Source organism: Mustelus asterias, chromosome 21, assembly GCF_964213995.1.
Source record: "Mustelus asterias chromosome 21, sMusAst1.hap1.1, whole genome shotgun sequence".
NCBI classification, from domain to species: domain Eukaryota; kingdom Metazoa; phylum Chordata; class Chondrichthyes; order Carcharhiniformes; family Triakidae; genus Mustelus; species Mustelus asterias.
In genome coordinates, this window is record NC_135821.1 from 7,515,306 (window position 1) to 7,540,175 (window position 24,870).

Genomic DNA, 24,870 nt, shown 5'->3' on the forward strand with positions numbered 1-24,870 from the left:
CACAGTATATATACTGAATACATTTCAAATAGTGTTTTTTTTATTAAAACCTATGAAGGTACAAGTGAGAACATTTCCGTTACAGTATCTTGAAAAGTTGTTTTAAAAAATGCAAATATTTAGAAACAGGCCCGAGGGTCTAACTCGAGGGCCCTGCGATTCTCTCATCCACACCCACGGAGCTGGTAAGAAGTGACCCTGAAATGAGAAACAGTTTTTTTCTAACGCTAAAATAGACTGGACTCTCTTGTCTGGCCTTCCCGTTTCCACCGTTGCCTGGCCCCCTGGAACTGGCATCAAAAAAAAAATTAAGCTGGACAGAATCTCAGGCTAACTAACCGCGGGCTGGAGGGCTGGTGAAACTCTTCTTGTAATCTGCTTTCTCCCTCCCTTACCCAGAATGTCTGCGCCGTTCCACTTCAATCTAAAATGGTGGTTACCGCGTCAATGACGACACAATCGAGGCTCGCTTTCCGATGTCAGGCCAGGGGGGGGGGAAACCCTTGGGAAATCAATGCATTATTTTGGTTGCCAGGAAGTAACGGAAGAAAGATTTTTTAAAAAGTTACATAACACGCTGCAGCTCATTCGCTTTGTTAATATTCCAGCCAATATTGCAAAATCCCACTGAATGGGGGCAGGGATTCCTGTTTGACCATTTAGATTTGGAACTTTATTAAAAAAAAAAACAGGAGATTAAAAAATACTCCTCAGTCTGTGTCCATGCTGCAGCTGAAACTGGGAGAAATGTTTAGTATCTTTTCAAACAGCAGGTGGTCTGTTTGCAGGGTGAGCCCAGCGCAGTGACGGCATTGAATCAGTGTTCTTTGTGCGGTTCAGAGACAGTGGCAGATGGGAGGAGAATCAGCGTCGCTGTTCCGTCCACTGGTGTCATGTGCACTTCCACACACACACCGCCATGTTGCCCCCGAAATACATGTAGAGAATGTTCTTCATTTCGTGAGTGACTTCAAACCCGAACCCTTCGCCGACCACCACGTGCCAGGAAGCCCCAAACCTCTTGTCCATGGTCTCTTTGATCATTTTGGCCGCAGTCTGTGGAAGAGATTAAACGATTGTAATTTTATTTGAAGCTGGGAAGCGGTGCTGCCAATTCAGGTGAACTCTGCCTCTGGACAGCAGAATTTGGTCATTTACAACAACGCAATAAAACCACACGACATCATCGGAGCAATTCCTGTGGGGAGAGGCGGTTAGGAGGAACAGGTAAGTTTGGGGCTATGGTTCCCAAAGCTCTCCACCACCGGGACTTTCCCCTCACCTCACGCCTGAGTCTGTTGTCGACTCAACGATAGAGATTAATCACTGCCATTAGTCAATAATTCCATTATCACTATAGCCACAAAAATACTGTCTGTATGAGAACTGGTCAGACGGTAGGAATCCTACAGCGAGTAACTCACCTCCTGACTCCCCAAAGCCTGTCCACCATCTACAAGACGCAGGTCAGTGTGATAGAACCCTCTCCACTTGCCTGGATGGGTGCAGCTCCAACAACACTCAAGAAGCTCGACACCATCCAGGACAAAGCAACCTGCTTGATTGGCACCCCATCCACAAACATCCACTCCCTCCACCACCGACGCACAGTGGCAGCCGTGTGTACCATCTACAAGATTTAGCAAGGCTCCTTACACAGCACCTTCCAAATCCATGACCAAAACCATCTAGGAGGACAAGGGCAGCAGATACCTGGGAACACCAGGCACGGTGGCACAGTGGTTAGCGCTGCTGCCTCACAGCGCCAAGGACCCGGGTTCAATTCTCGCCCTCGGGTCACTGTCTGTGCGGAGTCTGCATGTTCTCCCCCGTGTCTGCATGGGTTTCCTCCAGGTGCTCCGGTTTCCTCCCACAGTCCAAGAAACGTGCTGGTTAGGCACATAGACCCAAACAGGCGCCAGAGTGTGGCGACTCGGGAAATTTTACAGTAACTTCATTGCAGTGTTAATGTAAACCTTACTTGTGACGAATAAACTTTAACTTTACTTTACCACTACCTGGAGGTTTCCCCACCAAGTTGCTCACCATCCTGACCTGGAAATATATTCACTGTCACTGCGTCAAAACTGGAACTCCCTCCCTAACAGCACAGTGGGTGTACCTACACCACACGGACTGCAGCGATTCAAGAAACCAGCTCACCATCACCCTCTCAAGTGAAGTTATTGATTGGCGATGAATGTTGGCCGAGCCAGCGACGCCCACATCCCGTAAATGAATGTTTTGAATAATCATGGCACTAGTGTGATTGTGGGAGATGAAATGAATGGACCCTGATCTTTTATTGTCCAGCAATCAGGTACGAGAGCTCACAAAGCAGAGTCTGGGATGCCCCCTATTGACTGCAGCCTATTGTGCAGCCCAGCTGAGTGACAGTGACCCTATGACATTACCAGCCGTGAAAACACGTGTTTTTAATGTGCTTCCACTGCGCTGAAATAATCATGGTGTGCGCGGCGTGTGGGGGGGGGGGGGAGGTGGGGGCTGGGGTGGAGCATGGGCGTGTGCACGGGGCGGGGGGCGTGGCCGGGGGCACGGGGGTGTGGCGGGTGGGCGCGCAAGCGCCGGCAGGCACGCGGGGACATAGGCGGGCGCATAGGGATGTGGGTGGGTACGCGGAGGGGCATGTGCGTGCGCGCTCTTGTGGGCGCATGTAGGCGTATGCATTTGTGGGGTGCGGGTGGGCAGGCGGGTGCGCACGTGCGTGTGGGGGCGTGCATGTGTGTGGGGGGGGGGAAGGGATGTGGAGTTACATATTCGGATCGTCTCTATATTTGTGGCAAAGTCCAACTGGGCCTGGGGCTCCCTGATAGGGAAAGGGGCAGAGACTGTTCCATGGAATTACTCCAAAATGGGATGAAAATTGTGGTCATGTATTGATTGGTTGAGCTGGCAGATTGAGGGCTGCTGGTTACAATACTGAATACTGCTGATCCCTCACCCCTGCCAGATTATTGGAAACATACCATTGAACCATAGAAAATTACAGCTCAGAAACAGGCCTTTTGGCCCTTCTTGTCTGTGCCACTGACCTGCACTTGGACCATATCCTTCCACACCCCTCTAAGCATGAACCTGTCCAAGTTTTTCTTAAATGTTAAAAAGTGACCCACTTTATCCGGCAGCTCATTCCACACTCCCACCACTCTCTGCATGAAGAAGCCCCCCCTAATATTCCCTTTAAACTTTTCTCCTTTCACCCTTAACCCATGCCCTCTGGTTTTTTTCTCCTCTAGCCTCAGTGGAAAAAGCCTGTTTGCATTCACTCTATCTATAACCATCAAAATCTTATACACCTCTATCAAATCTCCCCTCATTCTTCTACGCTCCAGGGAATAAAGTCCCAACCTATTCAATCTCTCTCTGTAACTCAGCTTCTCAAGTCCCAGCAACATCCTTGTGAACCTTCTCTGCACTCTTTCAACCTTATTTACATCCTTCCTGTAACTAGGTGACCAAAACTGTACACAATACTCTAAATTCGCCCTCACCAATGCCTTATATAACCTTACCATAACACTCCAACTTTTATACTCGATACTCCGATTTATAAAGGCCAATGTACCAAAGGCACTCTTTACGACCCTATCCACGTGGGACGTCACTTTTAGGGAATTCTGTACCTGTATTCCCAGATCCCTCTGTTCAATGGGGTAGATGTGCAACCAATCGCATTGTGCCTTTTCTTTATGCATTCTTTCCCAAGCTATTTACTCCAGTGAACGGAACAGGAGGAGCAGACAGCGAATCCGAAGACTACGGTGTTACCACACAGGCCACACTTTCAGTAGTTAAACCGGGACAGCACAGTGACTCCTCCTCTCCTCCCACCCCACAACACTCTGGAAAAAGACTCCTTCACACAAGGACTGGAGCCCTTGAAAGAAAAGACTCATCAGCATCTTTCCAGGCAGCTGGAGATGGGCAATTGCTTCAGCCTTGTTACCCTCATCCATAATAAGTAATTTCACAACACCAGGTTAAAGTCCAACAGGTTTATTTGGTAGCACGAGCTTTCGGAGCGCTGCTCCTTCTTCAGGTGAGTGAGGAGTTGTGTTCACAGAGCATATATGGACACAAACTCAATTTACAAGATAATGGTTGGAATGCGAGTCTTTACAGGTAATCAAGTCTTAAAGGTACAGACAATGTGAGTGGAGAGAGGTTTAAGCACAGATTAAAGAGATGTGTATTGTCTCAAGCCAGGACAGTTAGTGAGATTTTGCAAGCCCAGACAAACCGTGGGGGTTACAGAAAGTATGACATGAACCCAAGATCCCGATTGTGGCCATCCTCATGTATGTGGAACTTAGCTATCAGTTTCTGCTCAGCGATTCTGCGTTGTCATGTGTCGTGAAGGCCACCTTGGAGAACGCTTACACGAAGATCAGAGGCTGAATGCCCGTGACTGCTGAAGTGTTCCCCAACAGGAAGGGAACACTGCTGCCTGGTGATTGTCAAGCGGTGTTCATTCATCCGTTGAGGTAGCGTCTGCATGGTTTCCCTAATGTACCATGCCTCGAGACATCCTTTCCTGCAGCGTATCTTAGCAGATGAGGAGGATCGCAACGGACACCTACAGACGCTGAAAGACACCCTCATAAGAACAGGATATGGCGCTCGACTCATCGATCGACAGTTCCGACACGCCACAGCGAAAAACTGCACTGACCTCCTCAGAAGACAAACACAGGACATGGCGGACAGAGTACCCTTCGTCGTCCAGTACTTCCCCAGAGCGGAGAAGCTACGTCATCTTCTCCGGAGTCTTCAACATGTCATCGATGAAGACGAACATCTCGCCAAGGCCATCCCCACACCCCACTTCTTGCCTTCAAACAACCGCACAACCTCAAACAGATCATTGTCCGCAGCAAACTACCCAGCCTTCAGGAGAACAGTGACCACGACACCACGCAGCCCTGCCACAGCAACCTCTGCAAGACCTGCGGATCATCGACACGGTTCACCAGGTTGATACCAGAGATGAGGGGTGTTGATTATGAGGAGAGACTGAGCAGATTGGGTTTGTACTCATTGGAATTTAGAAGGCTGAGGGGGGATCTTATAGAGACCTATAAGATAATGAAGGGGCTGGATAGGGTAGAGGTGGAGAGATTCTTTCCACTTAGAAAGGAAACTAGAACTAGAGGGCACAGCCTCAAAATAAAGGGGGGTCAGTTTAGGACAGAGTTGAGGAGGAACTTCTTCTCTCAGAGGGTGGTGAATCTCTGGAATTCTCTGCCCACTGAAGTGGTGGAGGCTACCACGTTGAATATGTTTAAATCATGGATAGATGGATTCCTGATCGGTAAGGGGTTATAGGGATCAGGTGGGTAAGTGGAACTGATCCACTTCAGATCAGCCATGATCTTATTGAATGGCGAGGCAGGCTCGAGGGGCTAGATGGCCTACTCCTGCTCCTATTTCTTATGTTCTTATGCCATCATCTCACGTGAGAACACCATCCACCAGGTACACAGTACATACTCTTGCGACTCGGCCAACGTTGTCTCCTGATACGCTGCAGGAAAGGATGTCCCGAGGCATGGTACATTGGGGAGACCATGCAGACGCTACGACAACAGATGAATGAACACCGCTCGACAATCACCAGGCAGGAGTGTTCCCTTCCAGTAGGGGAACACTGCAGCAGTCACGGGCATTCAGCCTCTGATCTTTGGGTAAGCGTTCTCCAAAGCAGCCTTCACGACACACACGACAACGCAGAATCGCTGAGCAGAACCTGATAGCCAAGTTCCACACACATGAGGACGGCCTCAACCGGGATCTTGGGTTCATGTCACACTATCAGTAACCCCCACAACTTGCAAACTCTCACTAACTGTCCTGGCTGGAGACAATACACATCTCTTTAACCTGTGCTTAACCCTCTCTCCACTCACATTGTCTGTACCTTTAAGACTTGATTACCTGTAAAGACTCGCATTCCACCCATTATCTTGTAAATTGAGTTTGTGTCTATATATGCCCGGTTTGTGAACACAACTCCTCACTCACCTGAAGAAGGAGTAACACTCTGAAAGCTCGTGCTACCAAATAAATCTGTTGGACTTTAACCTGGTGTTGTGAGACTTCTTACTGTGCTTACCCCAGTCCAACGCCGGCATCTCCACATCATGACCTTCCCTCATATCCAGAGAACATTGATCACCTCCACTATCGAGAGGAAGAGGAACAGAGACAAAGGCAGCACGAGGGAGAAGGAATTTTGAGAGTGTAATGCAGTGTTGCATTACAGGAGGTGACTATGTTCTCTTTTCACAGAGTCCAGGAAGAGTTATCAAGTGGACTTTCACAGCACAAAGGTTCATACCTCTAGCCCTTCCACTAAAGAATTCTGTTTATTACCACTCTCCTCTTCAAAAGAGGCTGGTTTTTGTTGGGCACAAGTTCCTTGAGTTCACACACGTAGCTGTCTTCGCTGTGAGACTAAAGACACTGAGCATTGGCAAGGAACTGGATCATGAAGGGCATCTCGATAAGATCGAAACAGACACAGAGACACATACATTCTAACAGAATGTCCAGATATTAATCAGGAACAAGAATGCTGGCTTATCACAGAGCAGAAACCCATTAGTTTCCTGAACTATACAGTTTCATGCTGCGTGCAATATTGCCTCCAATTCCTGTGTTGTGCATGGTCTGTTTGTTGCCTCATGCTGTCCCTTTCAGATTATTTTGTCACGATGTGGAGATGCCGGCGTTGGACTGGGGTGGGCACAGTAAGAAGTCTCACAACACCAGGTTAAAGTCCAACAGGTTTATTTGGAATCACGAGCTTTCGGAGCGCTGCTCCTTCATCAGGTGAGTGGATTGTTCTGTACCCACGCAGGTTAAGGAGAATATTGAACTTGTGCAGTAACAATTTTGGCACTGTGTACACAGGCACGCGCATGCACACACACAGGCACACAAGATCAAGACATCTCTGTGAACCAGCCTCCCATCCACAAATCAGCTGCACGTATAATCTCAGCAAAATACCCTCACCTCATTGTTTGCAGAAAATTTCTCGCAAGCCGTGACGCACAGTTCCATAGTTTCCACTTTCATTTCCTCTGGCATATCGCAATACTGAAAACAGAAGGTACACAGACTGAGGAAGCAGCTTTCACTGAATGAAGAACTGCGTGTGCCGCTTGCATTCAAACCGGGCTGTGGAAGTCACAGTTATCCCGTGATACACAGGAGTAATTTACACAAAGTGAATTTAATCTGAAGGACGCGGGTATAGGTTTATGGAATAGCTTTGCAATTTTGGACATCGTGCGAGGAATTTTCCAGCCGTCCACGCTGGCGGATTCTCCAGTCCCGCTGCAGTGAATGGAGATTTGGCTGAGCACCAAATTCTCCGTCCTCGCTTACAGCGGTGGCGTGTACGGCTGGAAAATCCCTGAATCCAACACCCCTTGCACAGCAAGCAGTTAAGCTCCGTACGCTTTGCCCCAGCAACATTCTTCAGCACAGTCATTTGTGTGCATTAACGTGAAAATTCCCCCATTCTCCATGGGTGGCACAGTGGTTAGCACTGCTGCCTCACAGCGCCAGGGACCCGGGTTCGATTCCCTGCTTGGATCACTGTCTGTGTGGAGTTTGCACGTTCTCCCCGTGTCTGTGTGGGTTTCCTCCGGGTGCTCCGGTTTCCTCCCACAGTCCAAAAGACATGCTGGTCAGGGTGCATTGGCCATGCTAAATTCTCCCTCAGTGTTAGCCGAACAGGAATGTGGCGATTGGGGGATTTTCACAGCAACTTCATTGCAGTGTTAATGCAAGTCTACTTGTGATTAATAAATAAACAAACTTAACTTCCCGAATCTCCTGAAAGAGGTTGCCTTTTTGAGTGAGATTAGAGGCAACCCGCACTGTGGGTGGATACCCATTTTTAAAATGGATCGCAACGTCCCAAAGACATTTGCACAGGAATTCCCCCCTCCACAGGCTTGAGTGCACAGACATACGCCGTAATTTGGATTAACAATTCCTCACAGGATCAGAGCCACAGAGTGACATAGGCTACATCAGACAAAGCTCGCCAGGAGCTTGTTAAAGATGGCAGTGTAAGTAAAACTCCTGCAGGAAGATACTTTGTTGGATTGAACGGGTGAGACTTTTGAGGGTCACTTAAAATCTGGTCACAGGGTTCTTTTCGGACGACCAGCCATTCACGGATTGCTTAACCAATGACTGAACATCCAGCAGGGATGTGTGCGCGAGTGAGACAAAAGTTCACCGCCACAATTAACGCCATTTACTGATAATCCTCTCACATATTGTGGCAGTAGCTGAAAGTGAATGATTTTATTTAGTCCATTCTACCCCTCTGCCTTCAATCAGAACAACATCCCAATCTGGCAGGACAAGTCACTTATCCAAGCTGAAAATGACATTTAAATTATTATTTTATCGCGTGAGAGCGCCAGTTGATTAATTAATTGATTACTGCCTGTGACCCGACCTTGGTGAGATTGACAGGAGGTTAACTCACATCGAGTGTGCGTCTGTCTAGTGCAAGGAACTCTGTCTCGATAAGTGAAACTTTGCTCAGGATCTAGCCTGCCACATGCGAGGAACAGCCAAGCACCAGATTGTGGTGGACCAGCTCCACAATCGGAGGCAGCGTCTGGCTTTGACCACGAGTTGGGTAGGCCGTTGAATTGAATGGACTTCCTCTCTCTCAGCTGGGAAGGGGGTTCGTGCAGCTTAAAGAGAAACTCACCCTGACGATCGGGAAGGTTTGAACTCGCCTGGAATCTGCATCTTCCTTCTTTACCTCGGGTTCCGCCATTCTGCATAAACTCGACTCCTTTCAGGAAAGAAAAGGTTGTTAATATCTCCATTTCAGAAAGTCTGAAACTTACAGAAAATCAAACTATCGCGGATGCTGGAAATAAAATAAAAGAAAATAAAAATCTGAAATAAAAACAGAAGAGTTGTACGGACTCCAAACGTTAACTTTGTTTCTCTCTCCACAGATGCTGCCAAACTTGCTGATTCTTTCCAGCATTTCCTGTTTTTATTCCACGTTTATCACTTAAACTATAACACGGGAGACTTTCTCAATCGTTTTAATCCCACACTCCCCTTATGGGCAAAGATCTCGGAGTCATTTACGTGGAATATTGCCTCCAATGAAACCCAGTAAGGATATTAACAAATTGTCCCTTTGCTTATTCATTTGATTTGCCCAAAAGAGACTAAACAAATTGTACTGTTTGCCACAGTCAGACTCACGACAACCACCTGGGTTAGCTTCAGAAAGGTACCAAGCATCGATAACCTAGCAACGAAGCTAAAATATTCTCCAAAACTCATGAGCCTGCCTGCGATATGACAAAGTCTATGAGGTTCACCAAAGCCTACAGGTGATTGATATACTGTGGCCCGTAACACACAAAACAACATTATTAAACCAGAAACTCGTCAAATCTCATTCCTAACCCTGTGGACTTTTCTCCCTGGTATATAGGCTGTACACAGTAAGAAGTCTCACAACACCAGGTTAAAGTCCAACAGGTTTATTTGGTAGCAAATACCATAAGCTTTCGGAGCGCTGCCCCTTCGTCAGATGGAGTGAAAATCTGTTCTCCAACAGTGCACAGAGACACAGAAATCAAGTTACAGAATACTAATTAGAATGCAAATCTCTACAGCCAGCCAGGTCTTAAAGGTACAGATAATGTGGGTGGAGGGAACATTAAACACAGGTTAAAGAGATGTGTACAGGCTGTGTGCCATTTGTTCAAAACTTATAAAATTAAGACAGCACTGGACTTAGGGGGAGGCGATGGCCTAGTGGTATTATCGCTAGACAATTAATCCAGAAACTCAGCTAATGTTCTGGGGACCCGGGTTCGAATCCCGCCACGGCAGATGATGCAATTTGAATTCAATAAAAAATACCTGGAATTAAGAATCTACTGATGGCCATGAAACCATTGTCGATTGTGGGAAAAACCCATCTGGTTCACTAATGTCCTTTAGGGAAGGAAATCTGCCGTCCTTACCCGGTCTGGCCTACATGTGACTCCAGAGCCACAGCAATGTGGTTGACTCTCAACTGCCGTCGGGCAACTAGGGATGGGCAATAAATGCTGGCCTAGCCAGCGAGGCCCATGTCCCACGAATGAATAAAATATTAAGGGGATGTCAAAATCTGAAGCCATAAAAAGATCAAGGTGCATTCCGGCAGAATTTGCAAACTGCCCATAATCCAATGCTCGATATTACCATCTAAAAGGACAAGGTGCCCGGGAACACCGTCACCTGCACACTCCTCTCCAAGCCACCCACCATCCTGACTTGGAAATATATCGGCCGTTCCTTCACTATGACTGGGTCAAAATCCTGGAACTCTCTCCCTAACAGCGCTGTGGGTGTACCTACACCACAGGGACTGCAACGGGTTCACGAAGGCAGCTCACCACCACCTTCTCAAGGGGCTATTAGGGATGGGCAATAAATGCTGGCCTAGCCAGCGACGCCCACGTCCCATGAAATTTTAAAAAATTATTTTCACAGAGCAATTGAGGATTGCTGTGGTCCAAAAGACTCAGTGTCACATCACATATTATTACATCTACCCACAGAACTATGGAAGAAGCTGGTTTCTACATTACACCTTTCCCCCGGTTCAGCCCTTCCAGTTGAAACAAAGTGATTGATTTCAAACCAAATAAAAAGCAGAATTAGCTTCCTTTCCTAAAGAAATCTCCCTCAAGTCTATCAGAGAGAATGCAGCATACGTTACTGATCTATTGCATCCAAACCTAACAGTACAGACCCCGCATAGTTTGCTACCATTGATTCTGCCTCGTTCTAGGCTACCCTCTCTGCCTTGTTCTAGGCTACCCTCTTCACAATGGGAACTGAAACAGTTGGCAAAAGATACCACAGCGCTCAGAGTCAAAACCAAAACCGTCAGGAAATGCATCACATCACTGCCCAGTGGTCAGAGAAACCACGGCTGATTTTTCCACTTCCCTCAACCCAACAAGCTGCATTTATATAGCACCTTTAATGTAACTAAACGTCCCAGGGTGCTTCCCAGAAGCGACACCAACTAAAATCAGACACCAGACATCAGTTTGGTCAGAGGGGAAAGCTTTGCAAAGTGTCTCTAAGGAAGAGAGAGAGGTTGAGAGTTGAAGAGGCTTAGGGAGGGAATTCCAAAGTTTAGAATTCAGGGACCAGTCGTCACAGCCACCAATGCTGGGGCATGTCAGATCGGGAATGCTCAAGAAGCCAGAATTACAGCAGCGCCAGTTTACACGAGGGTTGTGGGGCTGGAGGTAAATACAGAATCATAGAATCCCTACAGTGCAAAAGGAAGCCATTCAGCCCATCGTGTCTGCACTGAACACAACCCCACCCAGACCATAACCCCAGGCATTCATCCTAGCTAGTTCCCCTGACACTAAGGGGCAATTTAGCACGGCCAATGCACCTAAACAGCACGTTTTTCAGACTGTGGGAGGAAACCGGAGCACCCAGAGGAAACCCACGCAGACACGGGGGAGAACGTGCAAACTCCGCACAGACAGTGAGCCGAGCCGGGAATCGAACCCGGGTCCCTGGCGCTGTGAGAGATAAGGAGGGATTTGAATTGACATGAATTTTAAAGTCAGGACATTTTTTGGGCCATGAAGCAATATCGGTCAGCGAGTGCAAGGGGTTACGGGTGAACGGGACTTGGCTCGAGTTAGGACACAGACAGTAGAGTTCTGGATGATCTCTCGTTTGCAGAGGGTGCAATGAGGGAGGGCAGCCAGCAGCGCAGAGGATTGGTCAGGTCTAGAGGTGAGGGCTTCAGCAGCAGATGTGCCAAGGCAGAGGCTGAAGCTACTGAAACAGAAATAAGCAACCTTCGAGATGGTGAGGATATACGATCAGAAACTGGTCTTGGGGACAATATGACACTAAGTTTGTGAATGGATTAGTTTAGTTTCAGACAGCTGCCAGGGAGATGAATGGTGACTCAGGACTGCAGCTTGTAACACGTCCGTCGTCATTAGCTACCGTCTTCCTAATATTTAATTGGAGGAAGTGTCTGTCAATCCAGTACCGGACGATAGACAATTTAGATGTTGATGTAGCACCACCAGGTGGTTGTAACTTTTCGGTTTCTAGTTCAAACTTGGCTGTCAAATTTTATAATGGAAAGATAAATGTTAGGAGAGCGTGCAGGATTTGCAATTGGTCTTTGGGGCGGGCGGGGAGATGTGGCAGAGAGGGTGTGAAGTGTATCAGCAAACCATGTTCCAATTATTCCCCCATCCTCACTACTCAGATTCTGTAATGTTTAAATCTTTACTCTTACAGCACAGGAGGCCATTCAGTCCATCATGGCTGTTCTAGCTCTCTGACAGTGTTCCAATTCACCCCACACCCCTTTCCCCATAGCCTTGCACATTTTTCTTCCTTCAGTAGTTATCCAATTTCCCTCTGAAAGTTACTATTGAATTTGTTTCCACACACCTGGCAAACTGTTATCGTAACTCACAGTATTAAATAAACTCTTTTTCCCAATCCCCCCGGAAGGGCGGCATGGTGGCACAGTGGTTAGCACTGCTGCCTCACAGCGCAAAGGACCTGGGTTCGATTCCCAACTTGGGTCACTGTCTGTGTGGAGTCTGCACGTTTTCCCCGTGTCTGTGTGGGTTTCCTCCTGGTGCCCCCGGTTTCCTCCCACAGTCCAAAGATGTACAGGTTAGGTGCATCGGCTATGTTAAATTCTCCCTCAGTGTACCCGGACAGGCACCGGAGTGTGGCAACTAGGGGATCTTCACAGTGACTTCATCACAGTGTAAATGTAAGCCCACTTGTGACTAATAAATTACTTTACCCCTCTCCTTCTTTTACTACTACTTTCAATCTGTGTCCTCGGGTTCTGTTTCTCCTTATTTACCCCAGGATAAATATATATCCTTCCAACCACTAAAATATATGATCTGGTCATTATCACCTTGCTAATTGTAGCATTTTGCTGTATGCAAACTCACTGCCACGTTTCCTACACTTCACGGTTTCATAGAATTCCTACAGTGCAGGAGGCCGCCATTTGGCCCATCGAGTCCGAACCAACTCTCTGACAGAGCATCTTATCTTGGCCAATTCCCCTACCCTATCCCCGTAACCCCACATATTTACCCCGCCAATCCACCTAACCTGTACATCTTTGGACAACAAGGGGCAATTTAGCATGGCCAATCCACTTAACCTGCACATCTTTGGACTGTGGGAGAAAACCGGAGCACCCAGGAGGGAACTCACACAGACACGGGGAGAACATGCAGACTCTGCACAGTCACCCAAGGCTGGAATCGAACCCAGGTCCTTGGCGCTCTGAGGCGGCAGTGCTAACTACTGCTTGCAAGATGAAAGATGGTTGCATACTCAAGGACTTTCTGTAGGTCGAGGCAGCTGGAGCCAATTGACTGTGGGATTCCCAAATCCCAAGCCCTAGACATTATGGCTAAGATCAATCATCAGATCAAGCCCAAGGTGGGATGCAATGCCTTATCTTGTCAGCTTGGAACTTGTATGTCTCACTTGTGGGGACCTTGAATTGGATTCAATTGGAATTTGAATGCAGTTTTGGGATTAAGCAAGGAATGGACTTGGGTCCGCGCAGTCCATTCTGAGTATTGGCTTTGTAACTTTAAGAATGGAGTAAAGTTTTTTCTTAAATTATCACGAGGTGGGAGTCACGAGCCAATGCCAGAGAGAAATGGAGACACTTTGTGTGGGCAGGTGTGCACCAACATGACGGCCAGCGGTTACAGTGTCTTGGCAACAGACGCCAACTTATCAACAATCACAACATTGCTTGGCAAATTCATGTGGCAGAACCTGCCTCTCAAAGATTGCCCTCTTCAGCCATCAGGAAAGGAGTATCACATGAAGACATGCCTTCTGAAAGACCAGTCGGCCCCTCGACTCTCTGACAAGAGTGTCTTATCCAGGTCTCTCCCTATTCCCGTAACCCCACAATCTTAGCACAGCTAATCCATCAAACCCACAAATCTTTGGACACTCAGGGGCAATTGAGCATGGCCAAAATAACTAACCCGCACATCTTTGGAGTGTGGGAGGAAACCGGAGCACCCGGAGGAAACCCACGCAGACACGGGGAGAATGTGCAAACTCCACACAGACAGTGGCCCAAGCTGGGAATTGAACCCAGGTTCCTGGCACTGTAAGACAACAGTGCTAACCACATTGTATCCAGTCTTCAAGACTTGACGTCGGTCGAATACTGTTTAACTTTTTATTTATTAGCGTCACAAGTAGGCTTACATGAACACTGCAATGAAGTTACTGTGAAAATCCCCCGGTCGCCACACTCCGACGCCTGTTCGGGTACACTGAGGGAGAATTTAGCACGGCCAATGCACCCTAACCAGCGCATCTTTTGGACTGTGGGAGGAAACCGGAGCACCCGGAGGAAACCCACGCAGACATGGGGAGAACGTGCAGACTCCCCACAGAGAGTGACCCAAGCCGGGAATCGAACCCAGGTCCCTGGCGCTGTGAGGCAGCAGTGCTAACCCACTGTGCCGCCACATTGACCACTGGTCTTGCATTGTCTTGTCCTCGGTGTACATTGAGAAGGGTGGGAGGCGGCTGGATGAGTCGGGTCCTGGAGCCGAGCTAAGCACCGTGCCCCTTGTAAATTACCCCCTCCCCTCCATCAGCATTAACCAGGTTGTCCAGTCATTCTCCCATGGCTGTGTGTGGGATCTTGCTGTGCACACCCTGGCTGCCCTGTTTCCTACATTACAACAGCGGCCACACATCATACCCCAAAGGGGCTTCATTGGGATGTCCTGAGGAGGCTGCTAGGCGCTACACAAATGCAACTCCTCTCATATCCATCCAGCCCCATGACTGGAGAGGATTGCAGACCCCGAGGCCCGCCGTCTCTCCTCCAGGCCCGGTGCCAAGCGAGGCCCGGGATGGACTCACCCGGGCTTAGGCCCCGCTCCAGTTGCCGTTGCCGCCGCCGCTCCGGCCGTTGTCAGGCACAGAATCCGGGGCCCCAGCAACCGCCGGATGTCCCGCCCTCACCAGCATCCCATTGGCTGCCCCGATCGGGGCCTCGATCCGTCATTGGCCGGCGTGGACGCCACTCAGAGCGGGGCCTGGGGCGGAGCTTGTGGTCCCGCCTCCCTCTGGCACCGATTGGTCAACTTTCCGTTTCATTGGCACTTCATTGGTCGGAGCTGATGCCACTCAGAGGGAAGGATTGAGGGGGGCGGTGCTTAAAGTCCCGCCTCCCTCGGACGCTGATTGTTCCCCCCTTCGGATCGTCGGGCGCTCATTGGACATAGTGGATGTCACTCATATCGGGCGTGAGGTGCGGGACCTGGAATCCCGCCTCTCCCCCACGTTGATTGGTCACTGTTCAGGACCGTGGGCACCTCAATGGTCGGTGTAGACGTCACTCACAGTAAAACTGAGGGGCGGGGCTTTGCGGTTCCGCCTCTCCCCCACGCTGATTGGTCACCGCTCCGGGTCGGCGCTCCATATTGGCTGAGGGGGCTGTCAGTCAGCGGCGGGCGGGCGACCTGGTCTCCGGCGGGCGGGATTTTATCCCTGAGGCGAGGCGAGGCGGGCGCTCGGCAGCTTTGACTTCATTCAGGTTTGATCTTCTTTCCCTTGGGTTTTCATTGCTGAGGGATCAGTGAGGGCGGAGCGGTGCCTCCCGGCTCCTGCCGGGCCCGAGGCCTCGGGCCCCGGGGGGCCGCTCGGTTGTCAAGGCGCGGGGTTTGCGCCCTAGCAACGGTATCCAGCGGCGCCGAGAGGACCACTCCATCCCAAATTAACTGGCCTTCAACAACTGGAGAGAAACTATCTCAGCTTCCCATATAGAACCTTCCAGAATCCCAGCCTGACCCACTCACTGCTGCAGGGAAATGTGGCAGCCAATTTGTGCACAGCAAGATCCCATTAACAGCACTGTGATCATGACCGCCCCCCCCCCCCCCAAATCACCTCTTGCAATGATATCCATTGAAGGATATGGGAGGCATAGACAGGGTGGATAGTCAGAGAGGCTTTTTCCCCCAGGGTGGGAAGGTCAACTACACCAGGGAAGTGCCGTGGATGGAGTTTATATGGACTTTAGTGAGGCAGTTGACAAGATCCCACAATGTGGAGATGCCGGCGTTCGAGTAAAGGTTATTTATTAGTCACAAGTAAGGCTTACATTAACACTGTAATGAAGTTACTGTGAAATTCCCCTAAACTGGGGTGGGCTGCGCTCCGAAAGCTCGTGCTACCAAATAAACCTGTTGGAATTTAACCTGGTGCTGTGAGACTTCTTACAAGGTCCCACAAGGCAGACCAGCTTTGACAAAGGGTCATCTGGACTCGAAATGTCAACTCTTTTCTCTCCTTACAGATGCTGCCAGACCTCCAGAGATTTTCCAGCATTTTCTCTCCTTGGGTACAAGAGGGCACAGGTTCAAGATGAGAGGGGGAAAAGTTTAAGAACAAAGAAAAGTACATCACAGGAACAGGCCCTTCGGCTCTCCAAGCCCGTGTTGATCATGATAGCCAACTAAACTAAAGAAAAATCTTCTGCCCTTACTTGGTCCGTATCCCTCTATTCCCTCCCTATTCCTGTACCCATACAGATGCCTTTTAAATGTTCCTGTTGGGGAGCAGTCACGGGCATTCAGCTTCTGATCTTCGGGTAAGCATTCTCCAAGGCGGCCTTCACCACACACAACGCAGAATCGCTGAGCAGAAACTGATAGCCAAGTTCCGCACACATGAGGACGGCCTCAACTGAGATCTTGCGTTCATGTCACACTATTTGTAAACCCCACGACTTGCTTGGGCTTGCAAGGGCTTGCAAAATCTCACTAACTGTCCTGGCTGGAGACAATACACATCTCTTTAACCTGTGCTTAACCCTCTCACCATTCACACTGTCTGTACCTTGGGTTTTCATTGCTGAGGGATCAGTGAGGGCGGAGCGGTGCCTCCCGGCTCCTGCCGGGCCCGAGGCCTCGGGCCCCGGGGGGCCGCTCGGTTGTCAAGGCGCGGGGTTTGCGCCCTAGCAACGGTATCCGGCGGCGCCGAGAGGACCACTCCATCCCAAATTAACTGGCCTTCAACAACTGGAGAGAAACTATCTCAGCTTCCCATATAGAACCTTCCAGAATCCCAGCCTGACCCACTCACTGCTGCAGGGAAATGTGGCAGCCAATTTGTGCACAGCAAGATCCCATTAACAGCACTGTGATCATGACCCCCCCCCCCCCAAATCACCTCTTGCAATGATATCCATTGAAGGATATGGGAGGCATAGACAGGGTGGATAGTCAGAGAGGCTTTTTCCCCCAGGGTGGGAAGGTCAACTACACCAGGGAAGTGCCGTGGATGGAGTTTTTATCTCTCTGTTCACCTCCCTTTAAAGATACACTTTAAATGCTGCCTGCTTCCACCACCTCCACTGGCAGTGTGTTCCAGGCACCCACCATCCTCTGGGTGAAAAAGCTCCCCCGCACGTCTCCCCTTCTTTGACCACAGGTGAGGTTCCAGAGGACTGGAGAACACCAACGTTGTTCCCTTGTTCAAGGATCTGGGTATGCAGGTCCACAGGTCCTTAAAAGTGGCAACAGATGGCCAAGGTGGTTAGGAAGACACATTGCATGCTTGCCTTCATCAGCCGGGACACTGAGTAGAAGAGTTGGGAAATCATGTTGCAGCTATATAAAACCTTGGTTAGGCTGCATTTGGAGTATTGCGCAGTTCTGGTCACCACACTACCAGAATGGCGTGAAAGCTTTTGAGAATGCAAAGGAGGTTCACAGGATGTTGCCTGGTCTCGAGGGTGTTGGTTATGAGGAGAGGTTGATTAAACTTGGATTGTTTTCACTGGAAAGACAGAGGCTGAGGGGAGACTTGATAGAGGTCTATAAAATTTTCCCAGGGAGGAAATGGCTGCTACGAGAGGACACAGGTTTAAGGTGCTGGGGGGTAGGTACAGGGGAAATGTTAGGGGGAAGTTTTTCACACAGAGGGTGGTGGGCGAGTGGAACCGGCTGCCGTCAGTGGTGGTGGAGGCAAACTCAATAGGGTCTTTTAAGAAACTCCTGGATGAGTACATGGGACTTAATAGGATGGAGGGTTATAGATAGGCCTGAAAGGTAGTGATATGTTCAGCACAACTTGTGGGGCCGAAGGGCCTGTTTTGTGCTGTAGTTTTCTATGTTTCTATGTTTAAAATGAGAGGCATAGACAGGGTGGACTGTCAGAGGCTTTTCCAAGGGTGGAAATGTCAATTACAAGGGGGCACAGGTTCAAGGTGAAAGGGGGAAAGTTTAAGGGAGATGTGCGGGGGAAGTTTTTCACGCAGAGAGTGAGAGATGCCTGGAATGTGCTGCCAGAGGAGGTGGTGGAAGCAGGCACATTAACAACACTCTTGCCTGGTGATTGTCGAGCGATGTTCATTCATCCGTTGTCGTAGCGTCTGCATGGTTTCCCCAATGTACCATGCCTCGGGACATCCTTTCCTGCAGCGTATCAGGCAGACAACGTTGGCTGAGTTGCAAGAGTATGTACCACCAGGTACACAGTACATACTCATGCAACCCAGCCAACGTTGTCTACCTGATACGCTGCAGGAAAGGATGTCCCGAGCATGGTACATTGGGGAAACCATGCAGACGCTACGACAACGGGTGAATGAACACCACTCGACAATCACCAGGCAAGAGTGTTCTCTTCCTGATGGGGAACACTTCAGCAGTCACGGGCATTCAGCTTCTGATCTTCGGGTAAGCGTTCTCCAAGGCGGCCTTCACCACACACGACAACGCAGAGTCACTGAGCAGAAACTGATGGCCAAGTTCCACACACATGAGGACGGCCTCAACCGGGATCTTAGGTTCATGTCACACTATTTGTAACCCCCACGACTTGCTTGGGCTTGCAAAATCTCACTAACTGGCCTGGCTGGAGACAATACACATCTCTCTAACCTGTGCTTAACCCTCTCTCCATTCACATTGTCTGTACCTTTAAGACTTGATTACCTGTAAAGACTCGCATTCCAACCATTATTTTGTAAATTGAGTTTGTGTCTTTATATGCCCTGTTTGTGAACAGAACTCCCACTTACCTGATGAAGGAGCAGCGCTCTGAAAGCTTGTGGCTTGTGCTACAAAATAAACCTGTTGGACTTTAACCTGGTGTTGTGAGACTTCTTACTGTTCTACAACCAAGCCAGTTCTGTATCCATCGAGCCAGCCCACCCCAAAACCCATGTAATTTTAGTTTCTGTACCAGTCTGCCTGTGGGACCTTGTCAATTGCCTTACTGAAGTCCACATAAACGACATCCACAGCCCTTCCCTCATCAATTATCTTTGTCACCTCTTCAAAAAACTCAATCAAGTTGGTGAGACATGACCTTCCCTGTACAAACCATGCTGCCTATCTCTAACTCGTCCATTTTCTTCCAAATGTGCATATATCCTGTCCCCGAGTATCTTCACTGATGTCAGGTTCACCGGCCTATAATTTCCTGCATTATCCCTGCTTTCTTTCTTGAACAAGGGAACAACGTTGGTGTTCTCCAGTCCTCTGGAACCTCACCTGTGGTCAAAGAAGGGGAGACGTGCGGGGGAGCTTTTTCACCCAGAGGATGGTGGGTGCCTGGAACACACTGCCAGTGGAGGTGGTGGAAGCAGGCACAATAGCAGCATTTAAAGTGTATCTTTAAAGGGAGGTGAACAGAGAGATAAAAACCGCATATCAGCGCAGACTTGGTGGGCCGAAGGGCCTGTTCCTGTGCTGTATTGTTCTTTGTTAAATGCTTTCCCCTCAACGCTGGGAAAATGCATCCCTGCTCTTCAGTCTAGTGTTCATGGAAACTTTTACAGTATGTTTAGCTGAAAAACAGCATTCCAACAGTGCGGCACTCCCTCAGTACTAACCCTCTGACAGTGCAGCACTCCCTCAGTACTAACCCTCTGACAGTGCAGCACTCCCTCAGTACTGACCCTCTGACAGTGTGGCACTCCCTCAGTACTGATCCTCTGACAGTGCGGCACTCCCTCAGTACTGACCCTCTGACAGTGCAGCACTCCCTCAGTACTGACCCTCTGACAGTGCAGCACTCCCTCAGTACTGACCCTCTGACAGTGCAGCACTCCCTCAGTACTGACCCTCTGACAGTGCGGCACTCCCTCAGTACTGACCCTCTGACAGTGCGGCACTCCCTCAGTACTGACCCTCTGACAGTGCGGCACTCCCTCAGCACTGACCCTCTGACAGTGCAGCACTCCCTCAGTACTGACCCTCTGACAGTGCGGCACTCCCTCAGTACTGACCCTCTGACAGTGCGGCACTCCCTCAGTACTGACCCTACGACAGTGCAGCACTCCTTCGGACAAACTCCTCTGACAGTGCGGTACTCCTTCAGTACTGACCCTCTGACAGTGCGGTACTCCTTCAGTACTGACCCTCTGACAGTGCGGTACTCCTTCAGTACTGACCCTCTGACAGTGCGGTACTCCTTCAGTACTGACCCTCTGACAGTGCGGCACTCCCTCAGTACTGACCATGCGGCATTCCCTGACCACTAACCCTCTGACAGTGTGGCACTCCCTCAGACAGACCCCTCTGACAGTGCGGCACTCACTCAGACAGACCCCTCTGACAGTGCAGCACTCCTTGGCAATGTGAGTGTCAGCCTGGATCCTCTGCTCAAGGGAAGAGAGAAGATGTATCTTGCAATGTCTCAAGAGCACTAAGAACAAACATTTCCAACCTGCAATGATGTTCAGACAAGACTCATCAGTGATTGAGAGATGGCAGATTTACTGGGCCCTGCGAGTCAGGTTGCCAAGTTTGAGGAGTGGCTTGGGCCCTCTGCGCTATAGTGTGTGCACCCAGTCTAGTGGATGTGAATGCTTTTTAATCAGCCCTGAATTTTCTTCACTAAACAAGGAGATTGCCAGCTGTTTCACTGTGTTTAACTGACTGAGCCAAACACAGCATACTTGGTCTCTGCCCTCCCAATCTCTCCCAGTCCCATAACCTTATTAGATATCTGCCCATCTCTAACTTTGGGCCTTGTCAATCATAAGTGCTCCACCAGTGGTGGCCTTACCTTCAGATTCCCAGGCCCCAAGCTCCGGAATACGCTCCCTAAACATCTCCGTCTCACTTTCCTCTTTTAGGAAATTCCTTAAAACCTATCACTTTGACCAAGGTTTTTGCTCATCTGATCTGATGTTAGCTACAGAGTCCCTACAGTGCAGAAGGAGGCCATGCGGCCCATCAAGTCTGCACTGACAACAATCCTACCCAGGCCCCATCCCCATAACCCCACATAATCCCCCTGACACTAAGGGGCAATCCCACCCACACCTGTTCCCCGCAACCCCAAGTATTTACCCCGCTAATCACCCTAACCTACACATCTTGGGACATTAAGGGTTAATTTAGCTTGGCCAATCCACCTAAGCTGCACGTCTTTGGACTGTGGGAGGAAACCGGAGCACCCGGAGGAAACCCACGCAGACACGGGGAGAACGCGCAGACTCCACACAAACAGCGACCCAAGCCGGGAATCGAACAGGGGTCCCTGGCGCTGTGAGGCAGCAGTGCTAACCACTGTGCCATCGTGCCGCCCTACCCTGAACCCACATGTTGCCTTATGTGGTTCAGGGTCAGACTCTGTTTTATAATGTTCCTGTCCCGTGTTGTGCTCTGGGACATTTCATTGCGTTCAGAGCGCGATATAAACATTGGTTGTTGTTGAGGTTGATTCACCCTGACAGGAGCAGAGGCAAATCCCACCGGAAGTTTGAATGTGCGGACAGAGGGCGGAAGAAGGTTTGAGTTTGATTATGATATCCCTGCAGTTGAAAAGCTGTCTGATTGTCAAAAGTTCACAACGAATGACTTTCTAACTGCTTTTGGCAACAGGCAGGGGAGCAACCGGCCCTGTCAAGCTAAGCTCAGAGTCAGCACCTTCAGGAGAGGAAAATGGGTGAAAACTGCCAAGAATATTCAGTGGAAAGCTCAGTCAAATCCAGTCGCATATAAAGTCAACCTTTAACCAGAGCTCTGTCAGCAGTGGCTCATCAATAATGTGTGTGTACTCTGCAGCTGTGGTGGCCTCAATACAGGACTAGGGGATGGAAAACCTCTCCTGCATCAGGAGGAGTCATTAACACAGAGAAATAATGTTCCCATCATTAGCCAACAATCTCAGTGGGAGGCAGAGCAGAGGGGCTGGCCGTCTCATTGTCTCACCACAGGCAAGGTGGAATAATTGGAGGTGCGTCATCTCAGCCCGAGTTCAGACACTACTTAACAGAATGAGGTGTTAATGATTAAAGGATTTGATCAGTTAGGTAGAGAGAAACTGTTCCCTCGCTGAGCCAATCCAGATCAAAGGGGTACAATAATAAAACTTGGCCATTCAAGGGTGACGTCAGGAATCACGTCTTCACACCAGGGGTGGTGGTATTGATGACATCCGCCTAATAATGGAGTTAAATTATCAATCAACCACAACTGAATGGCAAAAATGGGTTAAAGGGACCAAGTAGCCTATTTGTATTCTAATTTTTCTAGATGGCAAAACTAACCAAGAGAGAGTGCCTTAATAGCACAACTCCCATTCCCCTTAAATAGGAGCTGGGACAGTGCATGGGGAGATCATAGAAAGGGCAGGACAAAAATTAATTAAAATGCGCTATGTCACAAGATAGAAATGAATAAAAAACTTTAATTCCTGCAGCACTTTTCACAATCTCAGGGCATCCCAAGGCGGCCTTACAACCAATGAAATATTCCTTAAAAGTGTCGTCATTGTTGTAATGCAGGAAACGCAGCCTGTAATTTGCCCCGCAACCTTGACCAGATTTTTGAATTTTGGTGTTGGTTGAGGGATAAATGTGGGCCAGAGGACTGTAGGTAAAACTCTCCCAATCGTCTTCGAAATAGGCTGAGATTAAGAAGGTCCTTCAGACCATCTCATCTCATTTTCCCAAACTACTATTTTTTTGTATTCATTCATGGGATGTGGGCATCACTGGCTGGTCCAGCTTAAATACCCTTGAACTGAGTGACTTCCGAGGCCATTTCAAACCCAACCGCATTTCTATGACGCTGGAGTCTCAAGTAGGTTAGACTTCCTTCCCTAAAGGGCATCAGTGGGTCGATGGGGGTTTTTACAACAATACAAGAATCGTGGTCATCATGAGACTTTTAATTCCAGATTTGTTATTGAATTTCACCATCTGCCATGGTGGGATTCAAACCCAGCTCCCTAACGAATTAGCCAGGGCGGCACGATGGCACAGCGGTTAGCACTGTTGCCTCACAGCGCCAGGGACCCGGGTTCAAGTCCCGGCTTGGGTCACTGTCTGTGTGGAGTCTGCGCGTTCTCCCTGTGTCTGCGTGGGTTTCCGCCGGGTGCACCGGTTTCCTCCCACAGTCTGAAAGACGTGCAGATTAGGGTGCATTGACCCGAACTGGCGCCATAGTGTGGCGACTAGCGGAATTTCACAACAACTTCATTGCAGTGTTAATGTAAGCCTTACTTGTGACTAATAAATAAACTTTACCTTACTTTGCAGGGTTTCTGGATTACTAGTCCAGTGACAATACTGCTGCACAACCACTTATTCTCTGCTCACTATTTTTTTTAAAAAATCTCAATTTAAAATTCTCATCCTTGTTTCCAAATCCCTCAATCTCTCCTATCTCCTCCCCAGCCCTGTGACCTTCAGAAATCTCTGTGCTCCTGCATTCAGTCCTCTTGAACATCCCCTATGTTAATTCTTCCACATTAGTAGCTATGCAATCAGCTGCCTAGACTCTAAGCTCTGAAATTCCCTCCCTCAACCATCACTTCTTTTTCTCTTTCTTCTCCTTCATGATGCTCCTAAAACCTCCCTCCTCAGCTAAGCTTTTGGACATCTGCCCTAATATCTCCTTATTTGTGTCAACGTTTTAATAATATTACTATGAAGCACCATGGGATGTTTCACTATCTTAAAGGTGTTAGATAAATGCAAGCTGTTGTTGCTTTAACAGTGCACTTGGGAGAGGAAATTGAAGTTTTAACACCTCATCCAATGTCTGGTCAGAGTGTGGCGAACAGACAGAGAGTTCAAGCACAAACCAGTCGCAGTTCCAATGAAGCAAAGCAGCACAGATACTGAAAACCTGAAATGGAAACAGAAAATGCTGGAAACACTCAGCAAATCGGGCAGCATCAGTAAAACAAGAAGGAAGTCTGTTTTTCACCCGACAATTAATAGGAATTGCTCTAAACCTGAGTCACACAAGCTCAAACTGATGTTTCTTGAAATAATCGAGCCAAAAGTGGTATTTTTTTTGTTTATCTAGATTGGCAAGAATGAGGCTTTTTGTCCCTTTGAGCATGTGCCAACTCTCTGTAAGAGCCATTATTGTGCCTTCAGTTAATTTGAAGGTTAGCAAAACACGATGCCTCCATTATGTGAGAGGGTGTGTTGGCTGAAATCTCCGTGACACAAAGTTGTTTTGCTGCAGAGTGAGTTTGGAATGATTTGATTTGATTTATTATTGTTACATGTATTGGGATACAGTGAGAAGCATTGTTTATTGCGCACTATAGAGACAAAGCATGCCGTTCATAGAGAAGGAAAGGAGGGAGTGCAGAATGTAGTGTTACAGTCATAGCTAGGGTGTAGAGAAAGATTAACTTGATGCTAGGTAGGTCCATTCAAAAGTCTGACAGCAGCAGGGAAGAAGCTGTTCTTGAGTTGATTGGTACATGACCTCAGACTTTTGTATTTTTTTCCCG

General features: G+C 48.8%; 1 protein-coding gene across 1 annotated transcript; it reads right to left on the bottom strand.

Moving 5' to 3' along the window:
• Positions 1–682: 682 nt before the first annotated feature.
• LOC144509071 (dynein axonemal light chain 4-like) lies at positions 683–15,091 on the bottom strand. The gene is made up of 4 exons (XM_078237380.1): positions 15,013–15,091; positions 8,765–8,851; positions 7,039–7,122; positions 683–1,056 (listed from the first exon to the last, which is right to left on the bottom strand). Exons 2-4 carry the CDS (start codon positions 8,831–8,833, stop codon positions 892–894), a joined length of 318 nt encoding a protein of 105 aa, XP_078093506.1. The 5' UTR covers positions 8,834–8,851; positions 15,013–15,091; the 3' UTR covers positions 683–891.
• Positions 15,092–24,870: the final 9,779 nt, after the last annotated feature.